The sequence below is a fragment of the Dermacentor variabilis genome, chromosome 2, assembly GCF_050947875.1.
Source record: "Dermacentor variabilis isolate Ectoservices chromosome 2, ASM5094787v1, whole genome shotgun sequence".
Classification (NCBI taxonomy): domain Eukaryota; kingdom Metazoa; phylum Arthropoda; class Arachnida; order Ixodida; family Ixodidae; genus Dermacentor; species Dermacentor variabilis.
The window spans coordinates 162,042,300-162,067,106 of record NC_134569.1 but is presented as its reverse complement, the minus strand read 5'-3'; the positions used below and the strand labels follow the sequence as shown (position 1 = coordinate 162,067,106).

General features: G+C 44.5%; 1 protein-coding gene across 2 annotated transcripts; it reads right to left on the bottom strand.

The window, feature by feature from the left end:
* Nucleotides 1–15,505: 15,505 nt before the first annotated feature.
* LOC142572896 (uncharacterized) lies at nucleotides 15,506–19,618 on the bottom strand. 2 transcript variants are annotated; one of them, XM_075682338.1, is made up of 5 exons: nucleotides 19,510–19,599; nucleotides 19,213–19,271; nucleotides 18,136–18,148; nucleotides 17,987–18,027; nucleotides 15,506–15,865 (listed from the first exon to the last, which is right to left on the bottom strand). In XM_075682338.1, exons 2-5 carry the CDS (start codon nucleotides 19,259–19,261, stop codon nucleotides 15,615–15,617), a joined length of 354 nt encoding a protein of 117 aa, XP_075538453.1. In that variant the 5' UTR covers nucleotides 19,262–19,271; nucleotides 19,510–19,599; the 3' UTR covers nucleotides 15,506–15,614. The 2 variants fall into 2 exon arrangements, with proteins under 2 accessions (XP_075538453.1, XP_075538452.1); XM_075682337.1 differs by lacking the exon at nucleotides 18,136–18,148 and having other exon boundaries at nucleotides 19,510–19,618.
* Nucleotides 19,619–24,807: the final 5,189 nt, after the last annotated feature.

Sequence of the window (24,807 nt, the reverse complement as noted above, 5' to 3'; positions counted from 1 at the left end):
GAGCGCATGTAACCGTAATGTTTCCCGGAAATCGGTGGCTGCGAACGTTTTGCACGAAGGCGGGGCGGGCTTCGTGGTAGACACGCGGGCTCTTTCCTGGGCCGGGATGCGGCGGAGGTGAGCGCCATCTGGAAATGCTGCAAGGAACCGGGCGTGCCACACCGTGACCCTCGAGATACTCACGTGCCGGAGCTCGTAAATGGAATGCCGTGACCGGCCTCTGAAAGGTAGCGACGCTGGAAAACAGGCTTGTTTGGGTTTTCGGGTAAGGGAGTTATGTTTTCTCGTATATTCAAACTACAATCCGACGCTATCATGCCTGCAGCATGTGTGTAAGTCGTACTTTACAATTTTTCTACCTACTTAAGCTAGAAAAATTCATTTAGTTCAGTAGCTTCTTTGCGCCACACGGGGCCCTTAACGCTATGGCATTAGTAGCAAGATTCTTGGTTAAGCGAATCCGCCTACCATTTACAGTTGTTTTACAGTAGTTAGTGGGGCGATGGCACACGCGCAGCTTCCGGTATTTCCCAGTGCTGGCAGAACAAACTTCAGTGCATGGTTTCACGACGCCTTGGCCCCTCCGAAAGGTAGAAATTTTAACAAAAATTTCAACGACGTTTACAACATTTCCTAATGCGAAATTTTAGCCCAGCTCTATACGTGCACCCTCGTGTCACCCACTCTCTATACGGAGCCAGTGGGTAACACGTGGGCGCGATTCACAGCACCCACCGCAAACAGACCTCTGCTCATGCAGCGCTTTGTTTCCATATATGGCATCGGTGGCGTCATCGGTGAACAGGCGGCGCAATGTTCTCTGGCGCCATCTCGCAGCCATCGTCGCATCAGAGCTCATCTCGCGCGGTACTACGTTTTTCATCTCATGTTTCGCCGTGCCCTCCTCCTCCGCTTCGCTCATCGTGCTCCCTTCGCGACTGCCGTCTTTCTTCCTCCGCTGCGCCCCCCTTTCGCTTTGTCATCTTTCGTGGGGCTTTTAGTTGGTTTACGAGCGACGCCCACACCGACGCTCGCCGTAGGAACGGCCGCATAAAGGCCACCAAATAGTCCGCTGCAGCGTGGTGGTGGTAGTACAAACTTCATTTAGTGAAGGCCAAAAATGAAAACGAGAAATTATGATGTCGCCGTTCTGTGGGTGGCCTTCAGGCTGCCGGTGGCGGCCTCCAGATCATGCCTGGAGGCGATTGCCGCTGCATAGATCGTTAGGCGTAGCTGGGCATCCAAGTCCGAGCTGGCCAAAGCAGCCTCCCATAGCTGCGGACTAGATACATGCCGATAGGCAGATGAAGAATGTTTCCGGCATGAATAGAGAATATGTGCATAGTCTGCTGGTGCGACTCCGAAGAGCGTGCATTCTGGTGAGAAGGTACCAGGGTGAATAAGGGCAAGTCGGGCAGGAGAGAGGAAACTGTGGGCCTGTAAATGGCGCCATGTGCTCTGTTGCAGCTTAGAGAGAGATATGTGAGGGGGAGAGAGGGATAGTCAAGAATTGCGGTAATTAAGGGTGATGTCATGGAAGGTGTGCAGGAAGTCACGCGGGGCCAATCCCGTGTGGAGGGGCCCAGCTCGGTCTGCCATTTCGCGAGCGATGGAATTTGCCGCCTCGTTTCCAGGGTGCCCCGCCTGAGCCGGAACCCAGAGAAGTTGGATACGACAAGAAGGGGGAGGGGAGTGCTCTAGGATGCTGAGCGGAGAGGAAGAGATTCGGCCCTTCGCAAAGTTGTGGACTGCAGCTCTGGAGTCGCTGAATATGAAACGGGCCGGGGTAGTGGCAATGACAAGCGCAATAGCTGCGTCCTCTGCGGCAGTGGAGATGGGGCTGGTATAGTGGCAACGGTGAGAGAAAAAAATTGGAGGACGCTTAAGCTTCGCCTTCAAGAGTGGAACGCGGCAGCGTTCCCGTCGACCCGCCAAGGGGTGTAAGACAATGGGCTACGGCGCAGCGACTACGCGCCCCGCATCGGACGCGGTGAGCGTCGAGCAACGCAGCGTTCGGCGCGACAACGAAATGTGCGTCTGAGCAAGCGACGCACGCCTGAGCCTCCTTAGAAACAGCTCGTTTCTAAGGCAACACCGCGTTCACTAGAGGCGCTTTTGTACCGCTTTGAAGCATCGAACTCGTGGCTCAGTGGTAACGTCTCCGTCTCACACTCCGGAGACCCTAGTTCGATTCCCACCCAGCCCATCTTGGAAGTTGCTTTTTATTTATGAAGTGCCTGCCATGATTTATCGCTCACGGCCAACGCCGCGGACGCCGACGCCGACACCGACGCCGACGACACCGGCTTTTCTGCGACACGAGCTCCTTAACGCTATCGCGTTAAAAGTGCATGGGAAGTGGTGGCGCCACAGCGTCCGCGTCAGCCAGCGTCGGCGGTGGTTGGCGACACCAGGTTCATCAGGTTACGGTGGCGCGAAGACCAACCTCTCTAGAAACCAACGCACCGCGCCGCCTAGGCGTATACGAATTTTATACGACACTAGGAAATTCAGGTTAAGAAATAATGAGCTCGCTGCAACGCGCAGGGTAACGCGCCGCCACCAGCAGCGAGTCGGGGACGCGATACATTCTGGGTAACGAGGCGGTCTCGAAATGCAGCATGTCGCAGCTCGCGTGTGCTGCAGCCGCGGAACGCTCATAGACGCCGGACAGGTCGGCCGCGCCGGCCATTGGAGTGCAGCACTTGCGTTGGCGCGGCGTCACCCTACCGACCGTGCACGCGCGCCAACAATGTACGTCGGAAAACAAAGTAGCCTTAAGAGCAGTGCTCTAAAATTACGCGGATCACATGCACTGTGGAAATCAACGTGGGTTTTCTTGGCTGTTTGCTTCGATCTACGATCATTAACGGTGATGTTGACGGCGAATGTACAACTTCTTAGCGGTTAGAGTAAAACCAGAGCGGTGTGTCGATGGTAAATGCTGCCTTGCGTGCACCACTGCTATTTGTCAGCGCAAAACACAGAACACAAAGAACGTGTTTGCTTGAGACGTCCTGCGCCATTGTTAATAACCTCCGAGGAGGTTAGTATTGTATTGCCTCACACGACGCATTGCGTCGCAGCAAAAGTTTCAAACCTGAATTGAATTGTGAGGCTGTAGGTGCCAAAACCACAGTCAGATTATGAGGCCGCCGTAGTGGGAGACTACGCATTAATTTTTACCCCATGAATTTCTTTAACGAGCACCTAAATTTACGCAAACGAACGTTTTTTTTGTAGTTTACCTCCGCCTAAATGGGGCTGTCGCGTTCGAAGGAACCCGCTACTTGAAGCAGTGCCATAGCCGCAAAGCTACCACGGTGGGCACAGAACTGTTCAATTGACGTGCGACGCCTAGATGCTGCTGTGTGACGATGTCGACAAAAAACTATGGTTCTTCAAAGCGGCTTTGATTCTGCACGCTGTGCGCGAGTTGTAAGCTTGAGGAATAGGCATGGAGTTTATTTTTTGAAATAACAGGAACGTACCGTACGTCGAACGTACTTTATTCAGTTAGTCCGCAGCCGCTGTCGTGTCCAGTAGAAAGATTTCGTCGCCTTCTCCCATCGCCTTATCGCTCTCTCCCCGTGTATGCGAGTTGCGAGCGAAGAGCGCCAAGGCTTTTATTTTCACGCGAAGGGAACAGCTGGGCTTGTTCGAATATTGATATTTCTTGCATTTCCAGCGCTTTAAAGAAATTAAGTTAAAAAGAAGTATGATTGGTCAGGTAGGACGCCGGATCCAGATGTCCTTTCTAATTTCTTGACATCATTTTTGCCAATGCTTAAAGCACTCGAAATGCGCGAAATGTTACTCATTTACTACCTCCTCTTTAGCATTCTATATACCTCCTCTCTGGAAGGTTGCACGTTAGTAGAAAAATTAGTGCTGCAGCATCTGCAATGCTTTTGCGGTCAATCGGGGATAATTACAGCCATCAAGAGGGTATTGTAGCGGTGGCGTGTAGGACCACCTGCCACCTGACCTACTTGCGCCCGATGTCCGAAAAGAGGTTGTTCGCCACCGATTTACTATGTCGATATATTCACTGCCCAGCGAATTCCGTAGCCGGAAGTGCTCGTGCACCGCGCAGGGCGCGGACAAACGAGACAGTAGCAGAGCACTTGGCTTCCATCTGTCGTTCGAGTGGAAAGTTCTTGGCCACCATAGGGCCATTCTTTTATCTTATACTAGCTAAACGATTGCAACTAGTGCAGGAAGTCGCAAATTTTTTTTTTACTGAGTACGAAAGTGTAGCAGCGCTCACCTACACTAAGCTATTGTTACAGCTGTAATGTAGCATGAAAACTACACTTTCTACTTTGCAGTTTCGAAGAGCGCAGGCAGCAGACGACGAACAAGCAAGCTGATGTTGCAAAAGCGGGGCACCATTTTGTGCGGGACTGTCGCGCTGATATGGCGACGATAGTCAGTGTCCGCTGCAGGGACGGCAGTGAAGTGTTCACGTGACCGTATGTCACAGAGGAAGGTGAGCTAATCTTATAAGATGAAATTATTCTACTCAAAGATGGTGGAGGCTATTTTCAGACTCCGCGCTGCATTATACGCATAGAGAAGTTGTCTCCATGCACTGCACATACGCGAAGTATTTAGCTGCACTTTGTCCAGGTTTGTTGGTGAACAGAAAACTTGTACATTTGCATTCAGTTTGAGGCAAGGGCTTAAACCTGGCCAGTAAGTGCGAAGCCAGGCGAACTGCGGAGACAGATGCTTTTGGTAAACTTATGGAGAAGACTACGTGCAGTCTGCTATGATTGGCTACAGCCCAATCAGCCAAGTGTAGAACACGACGTTGTAGCGTCTGCCAGGCGCTGCAGTCGGCTCCACGAGGCTGCACCAAGTGTAGGTTACAATATAGCCCTAATGCATGGATGAAGGAAAAAGTTAGGAGGGAGCATGGCGCAGCGCCATTGAAGCCATAAGCATCGTCCCAACAGGTGGCGAAAACTTTACACCATGGATGATACGTCAAAGTGCGCGGTGCGTATTACTATTCCCGGTTGATTTTTTTTCCGATACCCATTCGTTTGAAGCAAGAAAAAACTTCCTCCGTTGTGACAAATTCGATTCTCGCTGAGTGAGGACACGTGTTGAGTCGACAGTGAGCAAAATGACGTTCGCTTTGCCAAGGCTGGCGGCGTGACGTAATGCTCTCCCCTCACTTTTTCCTTCGCCCATGCCCTACTTACTCCTCGCGGGCTGCGCCGTTGGCACCGTTGGCGGCGTTCGCACGCTCTTCCTGGCATAAAGTGTGGGGTGACGAATACGCGGCGGCGCTTCGCGCTTGATTTTCCGCGGCGCCAAATTCGTCGGAAAAGTTCGCTCCATGGAGGCTGACCTTTACGCGAATTTTAAGCGTTAGCTCTGGTGCGAGCTAGGCGTTTTGCCTCCCAATCTTCAACTAGCTGAATGGCTTGGTAGTCTGACGGTTCTGTGTCCTCCATATTCGATCAAAAGGGTCTTTCACTGTTTGCAAGCATAGGCCCTGGACGTCGTCCAGTTTTGCCTTTTGACGTAGCCTGCTAAATTTAGGTCTAAAAGATGTCATAGTTTCGCCATAAAGGACAAGCGATACATGCAAAAGCTGCATGGTAAAATATTGCACACAATGTAAGAGTGAGTCACAGTTGTAGTTGAAGTAATAATAATAATAATAATATTTGGGGTTTTACGTGCCAAAACCACTTTTTGATTATGAGGCACGCCGTAGTGGAGGACTCCGGAAATTTTGACCACCTGGGGTTCTTTAACGTGTACCTAAATCTAAGCACACGGGTGTTTTCGCATTTCGCCCCCATCGAAATGCGGCCGCCGTGGCCGGGATTCGATCCCGCGACCTCGTGCTCAGCAGCCCAACACCATAGCCACTGAGCAACCACGGCGGGTGTAGTTGAAGTATGAACTGAAGTGAACGTAAGCTTACTAAGTAAAAACGGCCTGTTGTTTTAGTGGTTCTGTGTTTGAAACCTACCATCGCACATTTTTATTTATATTCATTAGGTATATTATTATTTATTAGCGACTTCACGGCCACTTCTTTGTATTGGGAGGATCCTTCAGTGATGTCTATCTGTTCTTGAAACTTCCGCGCAACGCTAAGGGATAGCTTCATATAGCACCCGCAGTGTACCCACCGGTGCGCTGGCGCATGTGTACCCACATGCGCTTGACTGGAAGTAGCCACGTGTGTACCCACAAGGTGGACTGGAGATGACGCTAAACGGATACCACAGGGTTTTGCCGCGTACGCTCGCTATTGCGCAATGATCGACCGCCTGAATCGGCGGGTGAATATTGCGGACAGAACCTGCAAATCGCCGCCCTTTGTCTGTAAAGTGGGCAGTTATTTCAGCGGGAACTATTTCGAAGCAACTTCAACGCCTTGGTTCATTTCCACCTTGAACTGCGCTCGCAACAGCGACTTAATTTATAATTCAGATTGTACGCTTGGATTGCTCCATCGTTAGCAACAGAGTACAGAGCAAGTCCATGTCGCATTTTTATGCAATTGCGCCTAAACACTTGCCTTTCAGTCTAGCAAACCTAACCAAATGTTTAATTATACCGAACAAATAGGTAAATCATCAATCAAGAAAGCTAACTAACTGATTACAAAGCTAATTATCAGACATAACTAACCTACTAACTAATATGAATAAACTAAACTCAATAATAGGTAACGTAACAAACTACAATGCCAAAACCAACTCAACCACTAAACTGATTACACAACAATAACTAACTTATACACCAACTAAACTTACTAAATGAATTAGGTAACAAAACTAATCAATCTAAGAGCTAACCAACTGACTTAGTTATCAAAATAAACTAAGAAAATTATTCAATAATAACCTACCTAACTGTAACATTTAAGCAAATATATTAACTTAATATTCAGTAAACTGTTCACCAACTAGCACACTGCACTAGCTAACCGATTATAGCTGATGTGTCGAACTAACTGGACAAAAGTGCAAATAGAGGCAGCTGAATGAAATACCTAGTGCAAGGAAGGCTACTATGGGTGGGGGGGAGCTCGACGTCAATCATAAAACGGTGCTTTGTATAATTTAAACATAAATGTATCCCGCCTCAAATTATTCTGCTAAATTTTCCGGTTGTAAGGTCACTCTACAAACATGTTGAAATAAATGTTAGACAGGCGCCCTTCTTCATGAACGATTTCATCTTCTAGTCAGCCAGCGCCTCTGGTGCGACCTCCTTTCCTTATATGAAATTTTCGGGGAAGTTTTATAACCAGATGAAAATGATCGAAAATTGTTGAATTACCCTGGTATTGATAGTATGTTTCAAATCTCTTTCCTTAGCTGATCCCGGAGGTTGGGAACAGCCATGCCAATAAAATTGCGCCATTTTCAAGTTTCAGCTTGGTTATTGCTTCGAACTTTTAATTTGTAAGTATGAGAACATTTAGGATAAAAGGCATGCGCTGCCGCTGCTTTGTTTCATGACATTGTTTTGTGCGCTGCGTCCTGAAAAATCTTAGGAATAATTTTGCCAAGAATTAAGACCTGGCATGAACAACCTTAGTGATAGAGTGGCATGGCAGGTAGCATGCATATAGATATATTACCGATAGTAATTATGTGTCCTTTTGCTGCTGTTGTTATATACGCATATCATAGCATCACTACAAAATTATGTAAAGTGTTTCTGTCACATATTATGATTGTACATAACCGCTGTGTACACTGCACACATTAACATCATCTTATATAATGTGACAATTAGTTTATGTGTAGCTGTATGCTTGCGTCAGTCTATGGGGTTATGTCTTAGTGAGTGAGGAAGCGGACACTTCTTTGAAAACATGCCAGGTATACAATGCTTCGTACTTTGTATATGTAATCGTCCACGTGGAATCGTGCCGTGATTGTGATTGGGCGTTCGTATCGCCGCTTGACGAAATAAACGTTGGCTAACACAGCTTCACCACAGCGACAAACATTCAGCAAGAGCGGGTAATACCATAGATCCCAGCGGTCGAAATTACTGTAGCGTACCAAGGCGCTGACACCAAAAGCTGAACCAAACTTATGGTTTCGGTTTTCGTGCGCTCGTGTTGAACGGTAGCCGGTACGTGTTAAGCTGGCTATGCTGATCGGCGCGGTATTTGTTGTTCCTCCTACTACAATATATATATATATATATATATATATATATATATATATATATATATATATATACATATATATATCATCATCAGCCTAGTTACGCCCACTGCAGGGCAAAGGCCTCTCCCATACTTCTCCAACTACCCCGGTCATGTACTAATTGTGGCCATGTTGTCCCTGCAAACGTCTTAATGTCATCCGCCCACCTAACTTTCTGCCGCCCCCTGCTACGCATCCCTTCCCTTGGAATCCAGTCCGTAACCCTTAGTGACCATCGGTTATCTTCCCTCCTCATTACATGTCCTGCCCATGCCCATTTCTTTTTCTTGATTTCAACTAAGATGTCGTTTACCCGCGTTTGTTGCCTCACCCAATCTGCTCTTTTCTTATCCCTTAACGTTACACCCATCGTTCTTCTTTCCATAGCTCGTTGCGTCGTCCTCAATTTCAGCAGAACCCTTTTCGTAAGCCTCCAGGTTTCTGCCCCATATGTGAGTACTGGTAACACACAGCTGTTGTACACTTTACTTTTGAGCGATAGTGGCAACCTGCTGTTCATGATTTGAGAATGCCTGCCAAACGCACCCCAGCCCATTCTTATTCTTCTATATATATATATATATATATATATATATATATATATGCCTCGACACCAATCACCAATGTCAGAGCTTTAGAGCACAGCTCTTAGGCCCCCGTTTCTGCGGCTAGCATCGGTGTCGGTGGCTGCGGCGGCGTACCCAAGCGAACGAGCACAACGAAAGATGTAAGCGAACGCGGATCGCAGAGGGAGGCTAAACAGGGGGGGAGGAAAACGGAGAGGAGGGTGCGGCGACGATGGCTACGAGACGTCGCCAGAGTGGTGCGCGTAGTCTGGTAGATTTATCTGTGGCAGCTGCTTCCAATCTCAGCCAGATTCTCCAGATTAGCGAGGACGTCGCGCCAAACTCCGCTGCCTTTCCAACGTGCCGAACGAGACACATTGTCCGCGCAAGCCAATATGTCGCGAAATGAAGAGACGCATACAGCTGCGCTAATGTTTCGCATCAAGGAGTATCGTAATCCTCATAGAATTTTTTAGTGCGAAGCTTTCTTTGAGTTTTGTTTGACTTTCCCACTGCTGCTGCTTGTTTAGCTTTCTTTAGCTGTGCAGGTCGCATCGGGAGTTGGCTCAGACACTGCACATAGATGGAAAGAGCGTGGCGAAGATGAAAGGCGAAGCGAGAAACTCTTTTGGACATTGGCACCGCATCGCATCTGCACAGTGCTCGTTCAGCTTCCTGGGCGTGGCCGCCACAATACCCTCTTGATGGCTGTAATTATCCCCGACACTCCGCATAATCATTGCAGAAGCTGCAGCACTTACCTTTCTACTAACGTGCAACCGTCCAGAGGATAGGTATATAGAATGGTAGAGAGGAGGTAGGGAAGGCAGGCCGAGAATCGGTAGAACCGATCCAGGCACGAAACAAGTGAATTGCATTTCGTGCACTTCTAGTGCTTTAAAGAAATAGCAAACATTTTTGAATGAAAGACGCAAGGACCTGTAGAAACAGCGTCGTACCTGTCCTTTTGTATCTCTTCTCTTAGTTTCTTTAAAGCGCTGGAAATGCAAGAAATTTCAATATTCGAACTGGCCCCACTTTTAGTGAAAATATAAGCGTTGGCCCTCCTCGCTCCTAAATCGCATACTTGGGGGAATGGAAAAAGGCAATGTAGGAAAGCGAGGAAACACTTCTACCACACATGACATCGTTTGCGGACAAACTGGATAAATTAAGTTAAAAGTACGGTACTTTTCTGCTATTTGTAAAAATAAACACAATGCATATTTTTCAAGCTGACAACTGACGCACGGCCCGCAGACTCAAAACTGCATTACAGCTCCATAGTGTCTAGGCGACATCGTAGCACAGAAACGTCTAGGCGTGCCACGTCACCGCAACACTTATACACCGCAGCACACGTTGTGGTAGCTTTGCGGCCATGGCATTGCTTGAGGTCGCAAGTTTTTTGCAACCGTGAAAGAAATATTTAGACGCTGGTCCAATACAAAAGAGCTCGTTTACTTAAAGTTGCTCGTAAAAGAACCCCAGGTGGTCAAAATTATTCCGTAGTCTGCCCCTGCGGCCGCCTCATGATCCGATTGGGGTTTAAGCACCTACAACCCTAGAATTCAATTAAAGCTTAACACTTCTGTAGCGATGCAATGTGCCGTGTGAAGCAATGACAATACTGACCTTCTAGAAGGTAATGAACAAAGGCGCCAACGTGTTAAATAAACATGTCTCGTTCGTTGTTCGGTGTACTACGCAGACAAACATCAGTGGTGCACGCAAGGTAGTATTTACTACCAGCTCACCACTCTCGTATTGCACTAAACGCTGAAAAGTTAACCGTTGTTAATTGTCGATAAAAGAAAACACCAAGAAAAGACATACACGTCATTCGATAACATTCTTGTCCAGACATACCATGTTGGTCATGAACTCTTGTCATAGTTTGACACTTGTGCTACATGCCAAGTTAACGGAACGACCATGAGAGCACCAAGACGTAGGCAGCTGTACATACATACATACATACATACATACATACATACATACATACATACATGCATACATACATACATACATACATACATACATACATACATACATACATGGATGCATGCATACATACATACATACATACATACATACATACATACATACATACATACATACATACAGTAAGAAAGATAGACAGATACTGTCAAAGTGGTAAACCTTCACCAAGAATTGCTTCAGATTTAAAAGCAATTCGCTTTCACATACATGGCGCACAAAATACCTGGCTCATGCCAAAACATACCATCAAATATGAAGAAAATGTCTCATTTCCAGGCATACCCCCTTCTCGGGCCTTACTTCCTGCACTTTAGGTGCACAAATAGAGGGGAACTGCACGTTTTCGACATAGCTTGGCCTCGGCCGACGCGATGGTACGCCATGTACACAGAGGTGGCCGCAACACAAACTCCCGGCCAGACCACGCTAGATGTTCGCAGAATCTACACAAATGCGTGAGTACTCTACACAAATGCTTGAGTACAAAGCCTGTTTTGTGTCATTCACAAGCCGAAATTTCGGGCTACGAGTTCCTTTTTTTTAGATCCTCGGCGTTATGCTTTGCGCATTCTGCCGGTGCAAGCAAAACTCCCGTTATCACTCTTCGCAGTCGCTCGTCGTCCTTCCAGAAGCGCGAGTATGTTGTTGGGGAGGGGGAGGGGGGCATAAAAAGCGACATACACCTGGCCACGGAAGATTCAGTACACGCGAAACTAACTTTGTCACCACCGCTGATCTGCTTTTCGTTAATTGCGTTACAAAGCACGGGCCCATGCCGTATGCCTAAATTGCTTGAAATGCAATGCAAGACCTGAAACAAAACTTCTCACCTTGTCTTGTGCAATAGTGAAGTGCTGCCATGTCAAAGTGGAGAAGGAGCAAAAGAATACGGCGGGAGCCCATTAAACCAGGCTACTTTCAAAAAACAGACAGGGGGGTCGCCGTACAGGAGGACGCTCACATGCGCTTCCGGCCTCGCTCGCTTCAGTGACCTGTCTGGCGCATAGCTCATACATCTGGCGCACCATTGGTTGTCATTGACTTATTGCGAGGGTACGCAATAAATATAACCTGCAACGTATTAGTTCGTTCATCAGCAAAACGTTTTTTTTTTATTTTAGCACGAAATAATAAAAGAAAAATAAATAGTTGTATGTTGACTTCATTCGCATCATTTTTCTTCCCGATGCTCCCGTCATATTACGGATGGCATTAATACTAGTGTGACGTATTTCTTGTTGCTCGTTTTCAACAAGTATCCGTTCTTGAACTTCTTCCTCTATGGCTTCATTCTATTAGGCTCTAAAGGATAAGGTAGCTGTAGTGTAAGTGTCACTACTTCCGGCATCATTTTTTACGTCACAACTTTTGTTATACCTAAGTCTAGAAATAAGAACAAGCTCATGCAAGTGGCTTCTTTTTAGGAGTCATCACTTACAAACATAGACTTGAAAATATTTATGAAAATTATTGTGAAGATGCTGCGAACTATAATACAAGAATTAGTTGGCCAGCATCAAACCATTGCCAAATAGGTAGACCAATAGTTACAAATATAGATAAAGCCCGGTCCTTTCTTGAGTGTTGTCATGCTAGTTCTGACAACATCGCAATGCGACAGCTAGACTTCAAATAAGTTGAAGTGTCAAAACAAACCTATAGTGTTTTAATACGTACAATATGTTATGTAATTCAAGTAATTCATCGTTCACGTGTGAATGAGAAAACATTGCATAGAGTTCTTGCGCTATTAATTTATGGGGCTACGTGGGAGCATAAATGACAAATCAACCTATTTCATCATGTGCACTACGGAAGGTTGAGTTTGTCGCATCTCTGCATACGATAGCTAGTTAAGAAATTATTCTTTTTTTCGAGACGTATCAGACACGTTTTTACGACCCTCTGGTTAACTTCGCGGTATTTCTCCAAATCCTTCTCTCTCTACTCCTCGAGTGTCCGCGATTAGAGTCGCACATGAAGCACCTCGCTAAGCGTCCTTTATCTGCGTGCATAATTATTGGTCCTTGATTGCGCCATATGTAGCAAAGGCACGCATTACAGTACTTAGTTACCTTCTAATAGGTAGCGAATTTATTCAGTTTAAGGCAGAAAGCTGGGCAGGTTGGTGGTTATTCGTATAAGTGGACATCGCACTATGCGCGTAAAAAAAGGACACGGACAGGAACATAAAAAAAGACACACCGAACACTAGACATCACCAGGCTTTATTCTGAGGAGGACACAAATATATATGCAAAAAGACACGTGCTACATGATCAATTCCTGAAGTGCATGCGCAATGGCACCTTATTGTACAAGAATGGTTTGTTTTGCTGACGCAAGCCTGTTTTTGCCGATAAAACAGGCTTGCGTCAGCAAATCTAACGTATCTGTGACGACAAAAGAAATAAAAATTTTTCCATAATAAGGTACCATTGCTTATGCGCTTTAGGAATTGATCATGTAGCGCGTGTCTTTTTGCGTATATATTTGTGTCCTCCTCAGAATAAAGCGAGTTGATGTCTAGCGTTCGGTGTGTCTTTTTTTATGTTTCTGTCCGTGTCCTTTCTTACGCGCTAGTGCATTGTGCCCTTATACGATTTATTCACTTTGTTTGAAAGATGGTCGATCGTGAATGTGCTCACTATCTGATATCGCGCATGCTTATGTGAACATGTATTGTTTTTTATGATCTGACTGTACAGATAGTGACTATTGTGATAACCACGCCCTGAGCAAAACCTTGGTTGTCGCGGTTACAACATGCTCCAAATATGCTTACTTTCCATCAGGCTACGCTCCTTGAGTTAATTAAAGTTCTATGCCTGCACAATTATTTCTTTCTCTAATGTTGTGTTGTTCGTTGCCTTGTTTTGTTTTTATGCCCATACATTTCTGTGTCGCTGCAGTTTGTTTTTGACGATGTGCTCAGCCGACCAACCCTTTGGCGCATACATTCCCGCGATCTCATCAGTTAATAAACTACAAGAGCTTCTGGTGACCTCTTCGCGTACGTGCGTGCGCTCATGTGCAAAGAGCAGATTGACTACGCTTTCGGCGCAGCGGGGCGTCAATCCGTGACTCAACCAATTTTTCAGCAGATTTCTAACTTTCGTGCTTTCCACAAGGTGCACCCAGATTGTCTCGCTTGCACTCCATAAGTAGTTTTTAAAGCCATGCTTTTCTTGCCTCTTCGCTCATGCTGGATGTCGGTGGATTCCTGGCCAAGTAAAAAAGCCTGCTCTGAATACAGATTAATGGTAAACTGAACTGATCGCGAAGACGTCGAAATGGAAAAAAAATATAGGCACTGAGTTGACATGTCGTGTCTTACAAAAGTGCCGGACGAGAGGTTTTTGCTCATTTATAAGACGGGCCAATCTAGGATGAAACGCAGTTGTAGGTGCGGGAGGGCATATCTTGTTAGTGCTGTCATGTTACTGTCGCTCAGGTGTAATCTATTGACCTTAGAGCTTCCTTGCATGTTTCATTTTTCTGAGCTTTGCGTCGGTGTCTCTGCAAGTAGACGCAGCGAAGGGTCATTCACAGCATAGAACTTACTACAATAACTGCTAGAAATAACCCTGGCACCGTGAGCGTTGAGCCACCAAGGTTACTAAATAAATTTGTCTGATCTTCGTCCTTGTGCCTTCAGATGTTCTCCTGGCTTCGTTTATTACGCTTTCATCTGCCTACATTGGCCTAAATGTAAACGTAGTCTATACTTTAAGTGCAGAAGGAAATGAAACTTTGGGAATGCGCATAATCGCTGCTGGTTGGTGTGCAGTGGTTGGGCTTGTCCATGCGTCGAGGACCAAATAAATTCGAAATCGGCTGTCCGTGCTCGAGGGCGCGTGATCGAAGCCTGTCGTCGGAGAATTTTATTAGTGCTTATTTAGTTATGTATAACCCAGTACTTTGCTGAAAACGACCAGTGTGCAAAGTGACCGAGCAGTTTTAAGGTCAGAAGTTCGAAGTTTAGGCAAAACTCATGTACTAGCCATCATTCGCACGTTGGCTGAACCACCCTACTTCCAGCTCCCGTAGGCACCAGCGCCGCAATTACCTGCAGTAATAATGTGAAACTCTGTGCTTCACAGAGCTGTCACCCTAGAGTCCGAGAAACGTGGACAGGGACACTTGCGCCGACAAGAGCAGTGCGACGTTCTTCTACTGGGCTCGAATCCCGAACTATTCCGAGTTTGAAACTGTTGTAACGATAGGGTGCTTGGAATGCTTAACTTTTGGTTTGTAGCTTAAGGGACCTTACGGCTTCACCAAATTGGTATGCTAGTAGGCGGCACGGGAGCCTTCTATACATTAGTAGATTACTCTAGGCGCACGGTAAAAAATGCATGTACATGTTTGCTCCCATATCACTGCAACATTGAAAAAAGAGTCTCGTTGAGCTCAAAGAACACGACACAAAGCGTATAAACATGTTCACAAATTTATGAGGAACTAAATGATCAAGCCATGTCTATAGACATATATATGAATAGTTAGCAAAAGCTTTCTGCACACTTTGGGCTAATAATCTACAGTTTATAAACCGAAAATATCATTACGCTTTGCTCTCTCTATATCTCTCTCATACTGCATAGATCAATCTGTATATCGCGAATAACCCGAATACTTCGCAGTACTCGCGTTAGTTTTTTTATCCTGCTTCTAGCGCACCATTATTGTTCTGTACTAACTACTGTTCTTATAAATCATTTTGACTTTCGATGCAGGGAACAACTGGACCGTTTAATCCACAAACGAACATAGAACAGGTTGACAATGTCAGAGAAGCGCCGTGATAAAATTCTGTCTCAACATTTGAAGAAACTATTTATTAGCCCTTCCTGCGCTTCCACCTGTCGATGCCGTGGGCAACAGCGCCCCCGATAACTCCACGCACCACCACTCCCACCCAATACTCGGAGGACTCCTTGTCTAGCGCCGCTTCCCCAGCAGCGAGAGCTTCAAGTGCTTCGGCAACTTCCCGCTGGGCTTCGGCGCTGCTTTCAGACAATTTGCCTTGCATCACGCGTCCGAGAGCTTCGAGTTTCTTGCCCGCTTTCGCAGCGACATCTACATTGTTTTCTGCGAAGAAAAATAGGTTGGAAAATTATCACCACATCTTTGATAAAGACAACTCACATTCTTCCTCGTATTTCTGGCAAGCCTAAGTGTGTAGCATTAGAATTACCGTGAGGTGCACGTTCTTAATACATTAAATTGCTTCATTAGTTTCCTTTGCCTAATGATGTTCACATATACTACAGATATATAGTACAGACTTTTGTTGCTGGAATGCAAAATTTTGTAGATAAGATATTCATTCTCTAAACATAAATTTCCCTATCAACAAAACAAATGTACGCGACTGTGAACAATTATGCTTGCCTTAGGCTAGTTTATTGCCATGATAGTTCACGTTCTAATGAAATGCGTGCCTAATACATATATTTAAATAATGACACTTCGTAGAATGCCATATTACACGGAGAACGCAAGGCGCTGTTACCAAGTTCCTAGTAGTAATTAACAAATAACACTGTGAATGATTTCTTGGGATACGCATTTATTAGTGATTTTCATAGAGTACCTGCTAATGAATCGGCAAGGGCACCGGCGCTTGCACAGTGAGCTATGTTTTAAATATTGACCCCGCTTCCACTAGTGTGAAAAAGGGTGCAAGCGAAGATTGGGATCCGCGGCTCTTCGTTGTCGTATACCCCCTCGATTTCGCGCTCCCTCACGGTGAGGTCGGCACGTTGACGACGAGCCCTTTCTCGAGCGAGTTCCCGGCAGCGTCCATCAAACGGCGCTTGTTGTTCGGCCGAACGCGCGACGCCCGACCCGCTTCGGTTGCCTTTCCTTCAACGCAGCTTGCTCTACGGCAGAACGAACAAAACGCAGCCTCCCCCTCTGACTGCGTTGCCTGGGCTGGCGGGAAGCGGTGAGCGCGAGGCGAGCGAACAAGCGATCACACCCTTTTCCTCTTCCAGAGTGAGGGGACGCCTGTGATTGGCTGGCGCCTTGCGCTGCTTCTACTTCTTTATGCATGTCGAACCCTGCTTTGAAGGTAGCGTATGATGAGTGGATAATGGTTGAATCGGTTAGGTTAGACCTGTCCCAACCCACAGCTCGGTGGTTTGAATTAGCAGCCCAACAAGCAATTTTCATTTTCTCGCGACTTGGGTTTTTTTGTATGGCAACACCGATACCGACACGAGTGACGCAATAGAAGCTTCGCTTGAATATTATATAGTCACGTCTGCCATTAACCGGGGGCCAACCTTCGCATATATATCCAAGATGAAAATTTCCTTGCGTCTGTATGGGGAACACTTTACGCTTAAGAACAATTCAGACAATGTCGTCTTGCCTCTGTCCCTCGTCTCTTTTTGTGCGCTAAAAACCTCAGTTATGGAATACCAACACGCCCTAACCTATGCTTTTTCAAGAACAATTAATTTTGTATGTAAATGCGAGCCCAGGCCTTTGTAGCAGCGGATTCTCAAGAATAATGATATGTCGCAATTTTTTTTGTAATTTAGGTAAACAAGCACCTATGACAAGTCTTCGGACATGGACCATGAAGCCTAAAGTTTTAGAAGAAAGCGGCCATGAAATGAATAATTTTATCTAAAGTTATCAGAATAAGAACGCATATCGGTGCATAGCGTCTTGCTATCATAAGGTTCAATATAGACAACTAAACTGATACAGCTTGTTAGATTCGTCTGTGCCTTAGCAGTCAGTGCTAGATCTCGATTTGAAGAAGTTAGCAGAATTAAAATGTAGAAGTGAAGTTGCCGTATCTATTATACGCTATTACCTACCTTATATTTCTTCTAGGCTGTTAAAATTGTCTCATCTCTGAAGTAAAACAAATATGTGCCAATGCACACACCATAGGATAAAAAAAAACTTCAATACTTGTATATTTAGCGCTGCCGTAATTTCGTATTCGACATTTCTTTTCCTCCCTAAGGGCGGAAAATACTGTTCGCCAAATAATGATTAGCTTGCATTCAAGGAGCACACGCTCGTATTTCTTCAAGTAATATTTCCTGCTCCACAGTATTGAAATGCTTGTACTTTATAATGGTGGCCTTTAGTGCTCCCGTTACGAAATAATAAACTACACCTAATATAAATACATGTGCTGATAGGCGCTTCGGATAAATATTAATAACTGCGTCGCTTTGCACTTGCCTTCAGCCGGCGGTGACACCTTGAATTCACCAGCTGGAACACTGCGTTAAAAACAAATGGTAAAATGTACTGCATAGGTCCCTGTACGGCTATGACATAAGTAATGGTATTATGGAATGCAAACTAGTTGACATATAAACCATACTCACACTGTAGCAGCATCTTCAGGGAACATGAAAGAGAGATAAAATGATAAATTTGATGGCATGCATTCCTGCTATTTATCAATTCAAATATTTTAGCTCCAAGAATTATTGGCCAACCATTATATTCATTCCATACTGAACTCGACAAGCAAGTACAATTGTTGTGTGGTTTTTCTTTGCTCAAGAAGATTAAGACAATATGTAACTAAGCATGAATAAAAAGCCTGGTGCAATCAGCATGCTACATTGTAAATGCTTATGAGCCGATTACAAATGGCAACCTCCCTCTCGAATATATAGCGTATGTCTTCTTTTTACTTGAGTGGTACCGAATTTTCCGAGGCTGCTTTTGCAACTGCATTACTGAGGATTATAGCATGCTTCTTCCGTCATACTGCCTTATGAGGGAACAAACATTACACTTAACATGGCACATGTCACATCATTCTGTATGTGATACCTAATACGCAATGGTCCCGCTTACGTAGCCACGAATAGCCCCATAGGCTAGTGATGGCTACGTTCAACGTCTCGACTTCGTCGGCATTTCAGCGTGTAAGGTACGAATGATGAAATTAGTGCAATGGCTCTCCACTTTCTTAAAAAGCCTCAAGGTTGAATTATTTTATGACAATCGTATTTTTATTCTTGGATATACTGTAGCCTTTCTCTAATTTATTGGCTTTGTACCCATTGCAGCTGCGTTTTAAACATCAATATGGCACCTCTGACCTTACATTCAGTGACTTCCTCTGAGAGGTTATTAATGGTGCTTGCTCTAAGCAAACAAGGTGCCCTCCAGTTCTTCCTCGCTTTTGTGAAACAGCTTCTTCCAAAGCAAGCTTACATATATTTCGTCGCAACTTTTTCCATTACGCCTCAAGCATTAGTCTAAAAAAAACTAATTTTACAATCTAGCACTTTCAACATGTAGTAAGCTTTTATAATACTCGAATTATAACTTAGAAAGTTTGACATGAGAGCCTTAATATAGTTATGCATACAATATAGAGTCATGTCTTATAACCCCTATCTACCGTTGTCTGAATTCAAGTAGACAAGGTGAATGTTTTTACTCACAGGCTACTGTTGTAAGGCCCAGGAACGTAAGCCACAGAGCAGCTTTCATGATCACTTATCTGGAAAGTTATAACATAATAAGGGTGAGCAACTACAGCACGGCCGGACCTTGATGGCTATATGTCACGATTTTATAACATTTATATATAAGTTTCAGGACGTAAATTCTGCAGCAGACCACAACGAATCCACGTTTGGCAGGCGGGTAATGGCAATATACGCGGAAGTACGGGTATTGACCGTAAATAATTGAAGAAAACTAAGACGAAGGGCCAATTCTTATAACTATATGCTTACCTTAGTGTAGGCGATGGCCGTACGTCTTACGGGCGTGCTTTCCTTTCGCTGACTTGAACAGGACAAGGGGCAGTCATTTATATTGGCTGCCATTCAGACTCTTCTCCATAGTGTGGGAAATCCGGGAAAACCCAGTACAATCCGCTGGTATTTCAAAGGCTCTTTATCTCTATGGTGTTTAACCACGCCACACTTGGAATTCCCCTTTGCTGCAGTGTTTACCCACGGCAGAACTCTTGCACGTGTGCCGAGCCAATGTACGAATACAATAGTACCACACATGATAACACCGGATAAACAGTGGTCGCCAATACAGGTCTCCTTGGCCAACCCGTTATCTTAAGGCAACAATGGCACGGGGGTCGGAGCACGCTAGCTGCCCCACTTCAAACCGAGCCTCAGCTCCTTGTATGCAGCATGTGTAGTATCAATGCACATCACATTCACCCACCCCCCGTTGTTCGGCTTCACATTCGCACTGGCCAAAATGAAAACCCTTAGATAGGCGTGTTTCACTGTATGGTTTGTTTATTAGAATTTGATTGGAATATTCAATGATATGGCTTCCAAATAATTAAAAGGTATCTAAGATCACCTAACAAACGTTAAGAATACCCTCACAATATGTCTTGCAGAGTCACCAGAAGCCGCGTGCATGATTCACTTGCCCCATGATAAATTTCGCAAAATATGCGGCGTCAGTTCTTGTTGCCACGGCAGTTCTATGCATAGCTCATAAATGTGTTTTCGTTCACGCCCCCTTTGTGTGCCAAAAGGGACAGAGGAACTTTCCCTCACGGCAGTAAAAATACATGCTCAGCAGCTATGCTTTACGCTGGTGTCAGAAGAGGACTCATCCGCTACAGTCCAAGCTGACCAATTGTGATTTCAAGTGAGTGTGCAAAGTTCTCTTGCCCTGGCTGGGCTTTCCGAAGCTCACCTTTACGTGTTCTTGAAAGCATTGATTAGCTCATTTTTCGGCAGTAATACTGCCCTACCGAATTAATGAGCTTATATGCCGACCTCTGTTTGGACGTTTTATCCATCAATTTCACTCTAGAGTAAAATCAACAGCAAGGAACCCTTAGCAAACGAGGTCCCAAAGTAAATGCAATCAGATAGAAGGCGGAGGGTATCAGGAACTTCCCGTATATTTCTCAAACAAGTTACCTAAACAAAATGCAGAAGATGGCAAACCCGAAGTTAAACGGGACAGCGACTACGCGCATTTGATACAAGATATAGACATGCATTTAGTAGTGCAAAATGTTTTAGTACGTACTATTTAGGGAATTAGGAAATGAAGAAAAATCGCCAAGTGATTGCATGAAGATAGGGAAATTTGGCCATTTAGTTTTATTTGGGCAAGATTAAAAATAAATCATCGACTGATACGTCTCAAACAACAATCGATTAAGACGCACGCAGTACTGGAGACTAAGGGAATAATTATCACCAGCTGGGGCTCTTCAACGTGCGCCTAATGCACAAAACACGAGTGGTTAAATTTGCGTTCTGTCCCCATTGCAATGCAGCCGCCACCACCAGGATCGAACCAACGACCTCGCTCTCAGCAGCGCAATTACATAGCCATTGAGCTGTTATGACTTGTTGGCTTGACTTCTAAGAATTCTTATATTCTTTTACTCAAAATAGAATGCTCGACGAACTGCAAATAAGACAGAATGTTCGCAAATATCTACAAGAACTCCAGGCGAGGTTTCTAGCAAATTTGACGCGAGGCTACGGAAATTGTACGGAATTAAGGCACCATCATGTGAGACACGTGTTGATTTCACTTTCTGTTCTTCGGAATTTTTTACACCTATACAGCCGACGACGATTGGGAGCTTGGGGTAGTTTGTTTCACATCAGATTTTAATAAAGCCGTGTTTAAACAAAACATGTAAGACACATAAGGAACCGGCGTTGGCCCTTAACTTTACTTTAATTAGGTGTAAGCGCGTACAGATATACAGAAATATAAGAAGCCAAACTGTCGAGTTATATTTATGAAGGCGAAACAGAAGACTAAAAAAAATGTGTTCTCGTATAGAAAGATCATTCTACATGAGATAGATGGTCTGCTTACGCGTCTGTCTCCCATAGCAATAAAAAATTCTGCCTTGTATAATCAGCCACATGACTCCTGCCACGTAATATCTGTGCGGTAATTCTGTACTTTGATGTGTTTAGCATATGCAATTTCGGCAGAGAAAAAACACTTTTTCACAGCTCCGTGCCTACCATACAGACGTGTTTGGCCTCCGATTAAGGCAGAACAAGGTTTGGTATACGAAATACCAGTGAGAAGACGGAGGTTTCGCGTAAACAATAATATCAGCGCAGAAAGCACATCAATTGCTCTTTTGTAATATTCGGCGAGTGTCCGCGCATTCGGCTGTACGAATTGCGTTGAAATTTTGGGGAAATCAGCACAGCATTTCTGGGGCCATGAAAAGGATGTCAGCGCCCAACGCGCTATAAAACTTTTATCTAATAGCGAAAAAACTTGTGGCCCATGACAGTGCCACACATCTTGTTTTCGGTGCTTTATTTGCAATTACTTGTTGCTTCCTCTCGTTAGTTTCGTCGTGTAGAAGAGACAACTGCGGATAACATGCTACTTTTAGCGCACTTGCTTACTTCAGAAAGTTGTCCTGCGTTTTGCACAGACCTTTTTTATTTACTGCGTTTTTCGGCAAGCTTAGCTAAGACACAGGAAACAAGTTGGGGACTATTGCTGGTGAATGTGTTAGCTGAGGTGAATTTTCCACCAGCACTCATTCACCGTGACAGCAGTAGGCTCTCGCAGCCGACACGGTTATATTAAATAAAAGAAACAACTCAAGAAAAGGCAAATTAATTTATTTCGAAATATTGTACAGCGTACAAAATAGTATTCTTTTAGGATGCATGCATAATCATCCCTCGCTTGATAGAGTATTGCCTGATCTAGAGACGGCCATCCCTTTCACAGTTAGTGTTAGGCATAACACTAAATGCAGCGTTCACTCTGTTGTACACCGAGTACCTGCAAGAGGCAACCACACTGAAGTATGACTAGCAAATAAATGCTTATTTAGGGTACAGTAAATATATAAAGAAGCCAGCAGGAACACGAAGAGAGACATGAAATATTAAGCCGTTAAAGATCTAACCAATAAAACTTGTTACCTGCTTAGCTAACATGAATTTCTGTCAATTTTCCAAACTTTTAGTCGTTCTAAAAAGCGATCGCCCCTTTAGGTCCCCAAAATCACCACACATAGCTGCACCAAACAAAATACCTGGAAAAAGGTCGTATTTATAGGAAAGCCATTGGAATAATTTGAGCGAGATTTTCTTAGTAAGCAAAAATTTTATTTGGACATACCATACGAAGCAGAACTGTGATTTATGATCTTACATTTTTTTTACATTGCCAAATGCAGATGTTGGTATATTTTAAAAACATTAACGAAGGAAGCTTAAAATGTATTACTCGGCACCAAAAAGAGATATCGCCGCTCTGTGAATTGCATTCCCCATCACAAACAAAGCCGAAAAATTTGCTATATTCAATCTTTTGCTTACGTGAGATAGCAATGATTACGCGAGCTGTGCAAATTTCCTTCTCACGAATTAGTCATATGCTCAAAAGCGGCGTATAATACGTAAGCTTTGTCCAAGTTAAGTGTACAATTATGTGTAATTTCCACAATGACAATATTGTTTTATTTGTTGAGCTACAATTTCCAAGCATAATACATGAATTTTCATTTCAAACTGGGATTCTTCAGAAGGTTATGAAAACGTATTCACGGCTTTAATAAGAAATCTGCCTAATGAGTTCACTAAACTCTAACTTTTTAATTATTGTAAAGAATATTTTTATGTATTTATTGTCCCATGGGCTCCGCGGTTGAGTATTTCTTGAGGAGGTTTAGTAATGGTTAAACATATTAAAGATGAGGAGAAATGAGTGCGTTAATGACATAAAATTTGCCTGTACCAAATGAAATGTTATTCCATTGTAAGCGGTATAAATCACGATTTTCGCTTATACATAGTTAGGCTGCAGAAAATCAACAGCTTTGGAATGTGCATGCACTGCTTACAAACGCGTGTGACTCATAAACAAAATCGGTCTAGAAAATCGTACTAATTTTTATGGGGATTATACTCATACAATTCATGAAGATTAGGTAAAACGATGCTTACTTTATTTCAGAAAGTCATTGACTCGACAGTGTTTCAACTGCAGTCTGGAAGATCATTTGATATAAAATAACTTGTGGCAGGGTGTTCAATTAATCGCCTTTGTTTTACAAACGCGGCGTCGACAACTATGGCGATTCTGAAGATGTTTCTAGGTCTGGTACTGACGCTAGAGGATTAAGGAAGGCGGATGGCTGCTATCAATTATTTAGTGCTGCAAACAAAGTAGTGCGCTAATTCGGCGTGTTTCTAAAAACGGGTGATTGTTCCTTCTAGATGTCAGTGATGCCAGATTGTATGCTGTAGTCTCCGATGATGAAACCTGATGGTGAAACGTTCTGAATTGTTTCAGGGTTTTGGATCCGATTAGTCTGGTTCGCTGACCAAAGACGATCGGCATACTCAAGTTCAGGGCGGCCGAATGTTAGACATGCAAGCGTGTGGGTATACGTAGAAGTGCCGTGAAGCTAACATATGGGATAGCCGAACGTACGAGATGCTTTTCCTGTAATGGCATTGTTGTTGTTCGACCACGGGACAGTGGGCGTGTGATGAACACATGGATACTGATACGAGGATGTGATCGAAAGATAATGGTAGGAGAGCGCAGCTAAGTGAAGAATCGAGGCGCTTACGGCTACAGTTTATTAGCTTGAATATCTTCTGTGTTTAGCGGCATTTGCCAAATGAAACATCAATGCGACATACGGTCAAGGCCTCATTGAAGAGCGATATGGTGAGAGTGTGATCGCACCTTACGTAAACCACACAAAGGCCTGTATACAACCGTAGGCTCGATGAAATTCCAGAAGTGAAGTTGTTTATGAATATAAAGAATAAAAGTGCGCCTTCAACACTCCCTTCAACACTCCAACGACAGTGAGATTAGCTTAGTAGTTCTCAACTGGGAACTGTTTAAGGAGGGATAGAAAGTTTGAAAGTCATGAAATTGTTAGGCAGTGAAGCATAGAACAGGAGAGTTTTGCAATTAGTTGACCGCGCGTGACACCATCGAAGGCCTTCGAAAAATCGATAAATACAGAATAATCTGTGTGTATATATTGATCCGTACTTTTCTGAAGGTCAATGAAGCATTTT

What these genes read in the sequence shown, in the direction of transcription:
- LOC142572896 (XM_075682337.1), bottom strand. Translation starts at nt 19,602, where the DNA reads ATGGCAGCCAATATAAATGACTGCCCCTTGTCCTGTTCAAGTCAGCGA. An exon ending in GGGCCTTACAACAGTAGCCT is followed by an intron (nt 18,028 to 19,212) that starts GTGAGTAAAAAC and finishes TTTTTAACGCAG; the next exon opens with TGTTCCAGCTGGTGAATTCA. An exon ending in GGTGTCACCGCCGGCTGAAG is followed by an intron (nt 15,866 to 17,986) that starts GCAAGTGCAAAG and finishes TTTTCTTCGCAG; the next exon opens with AAAACAATGTAGATGTCGCT.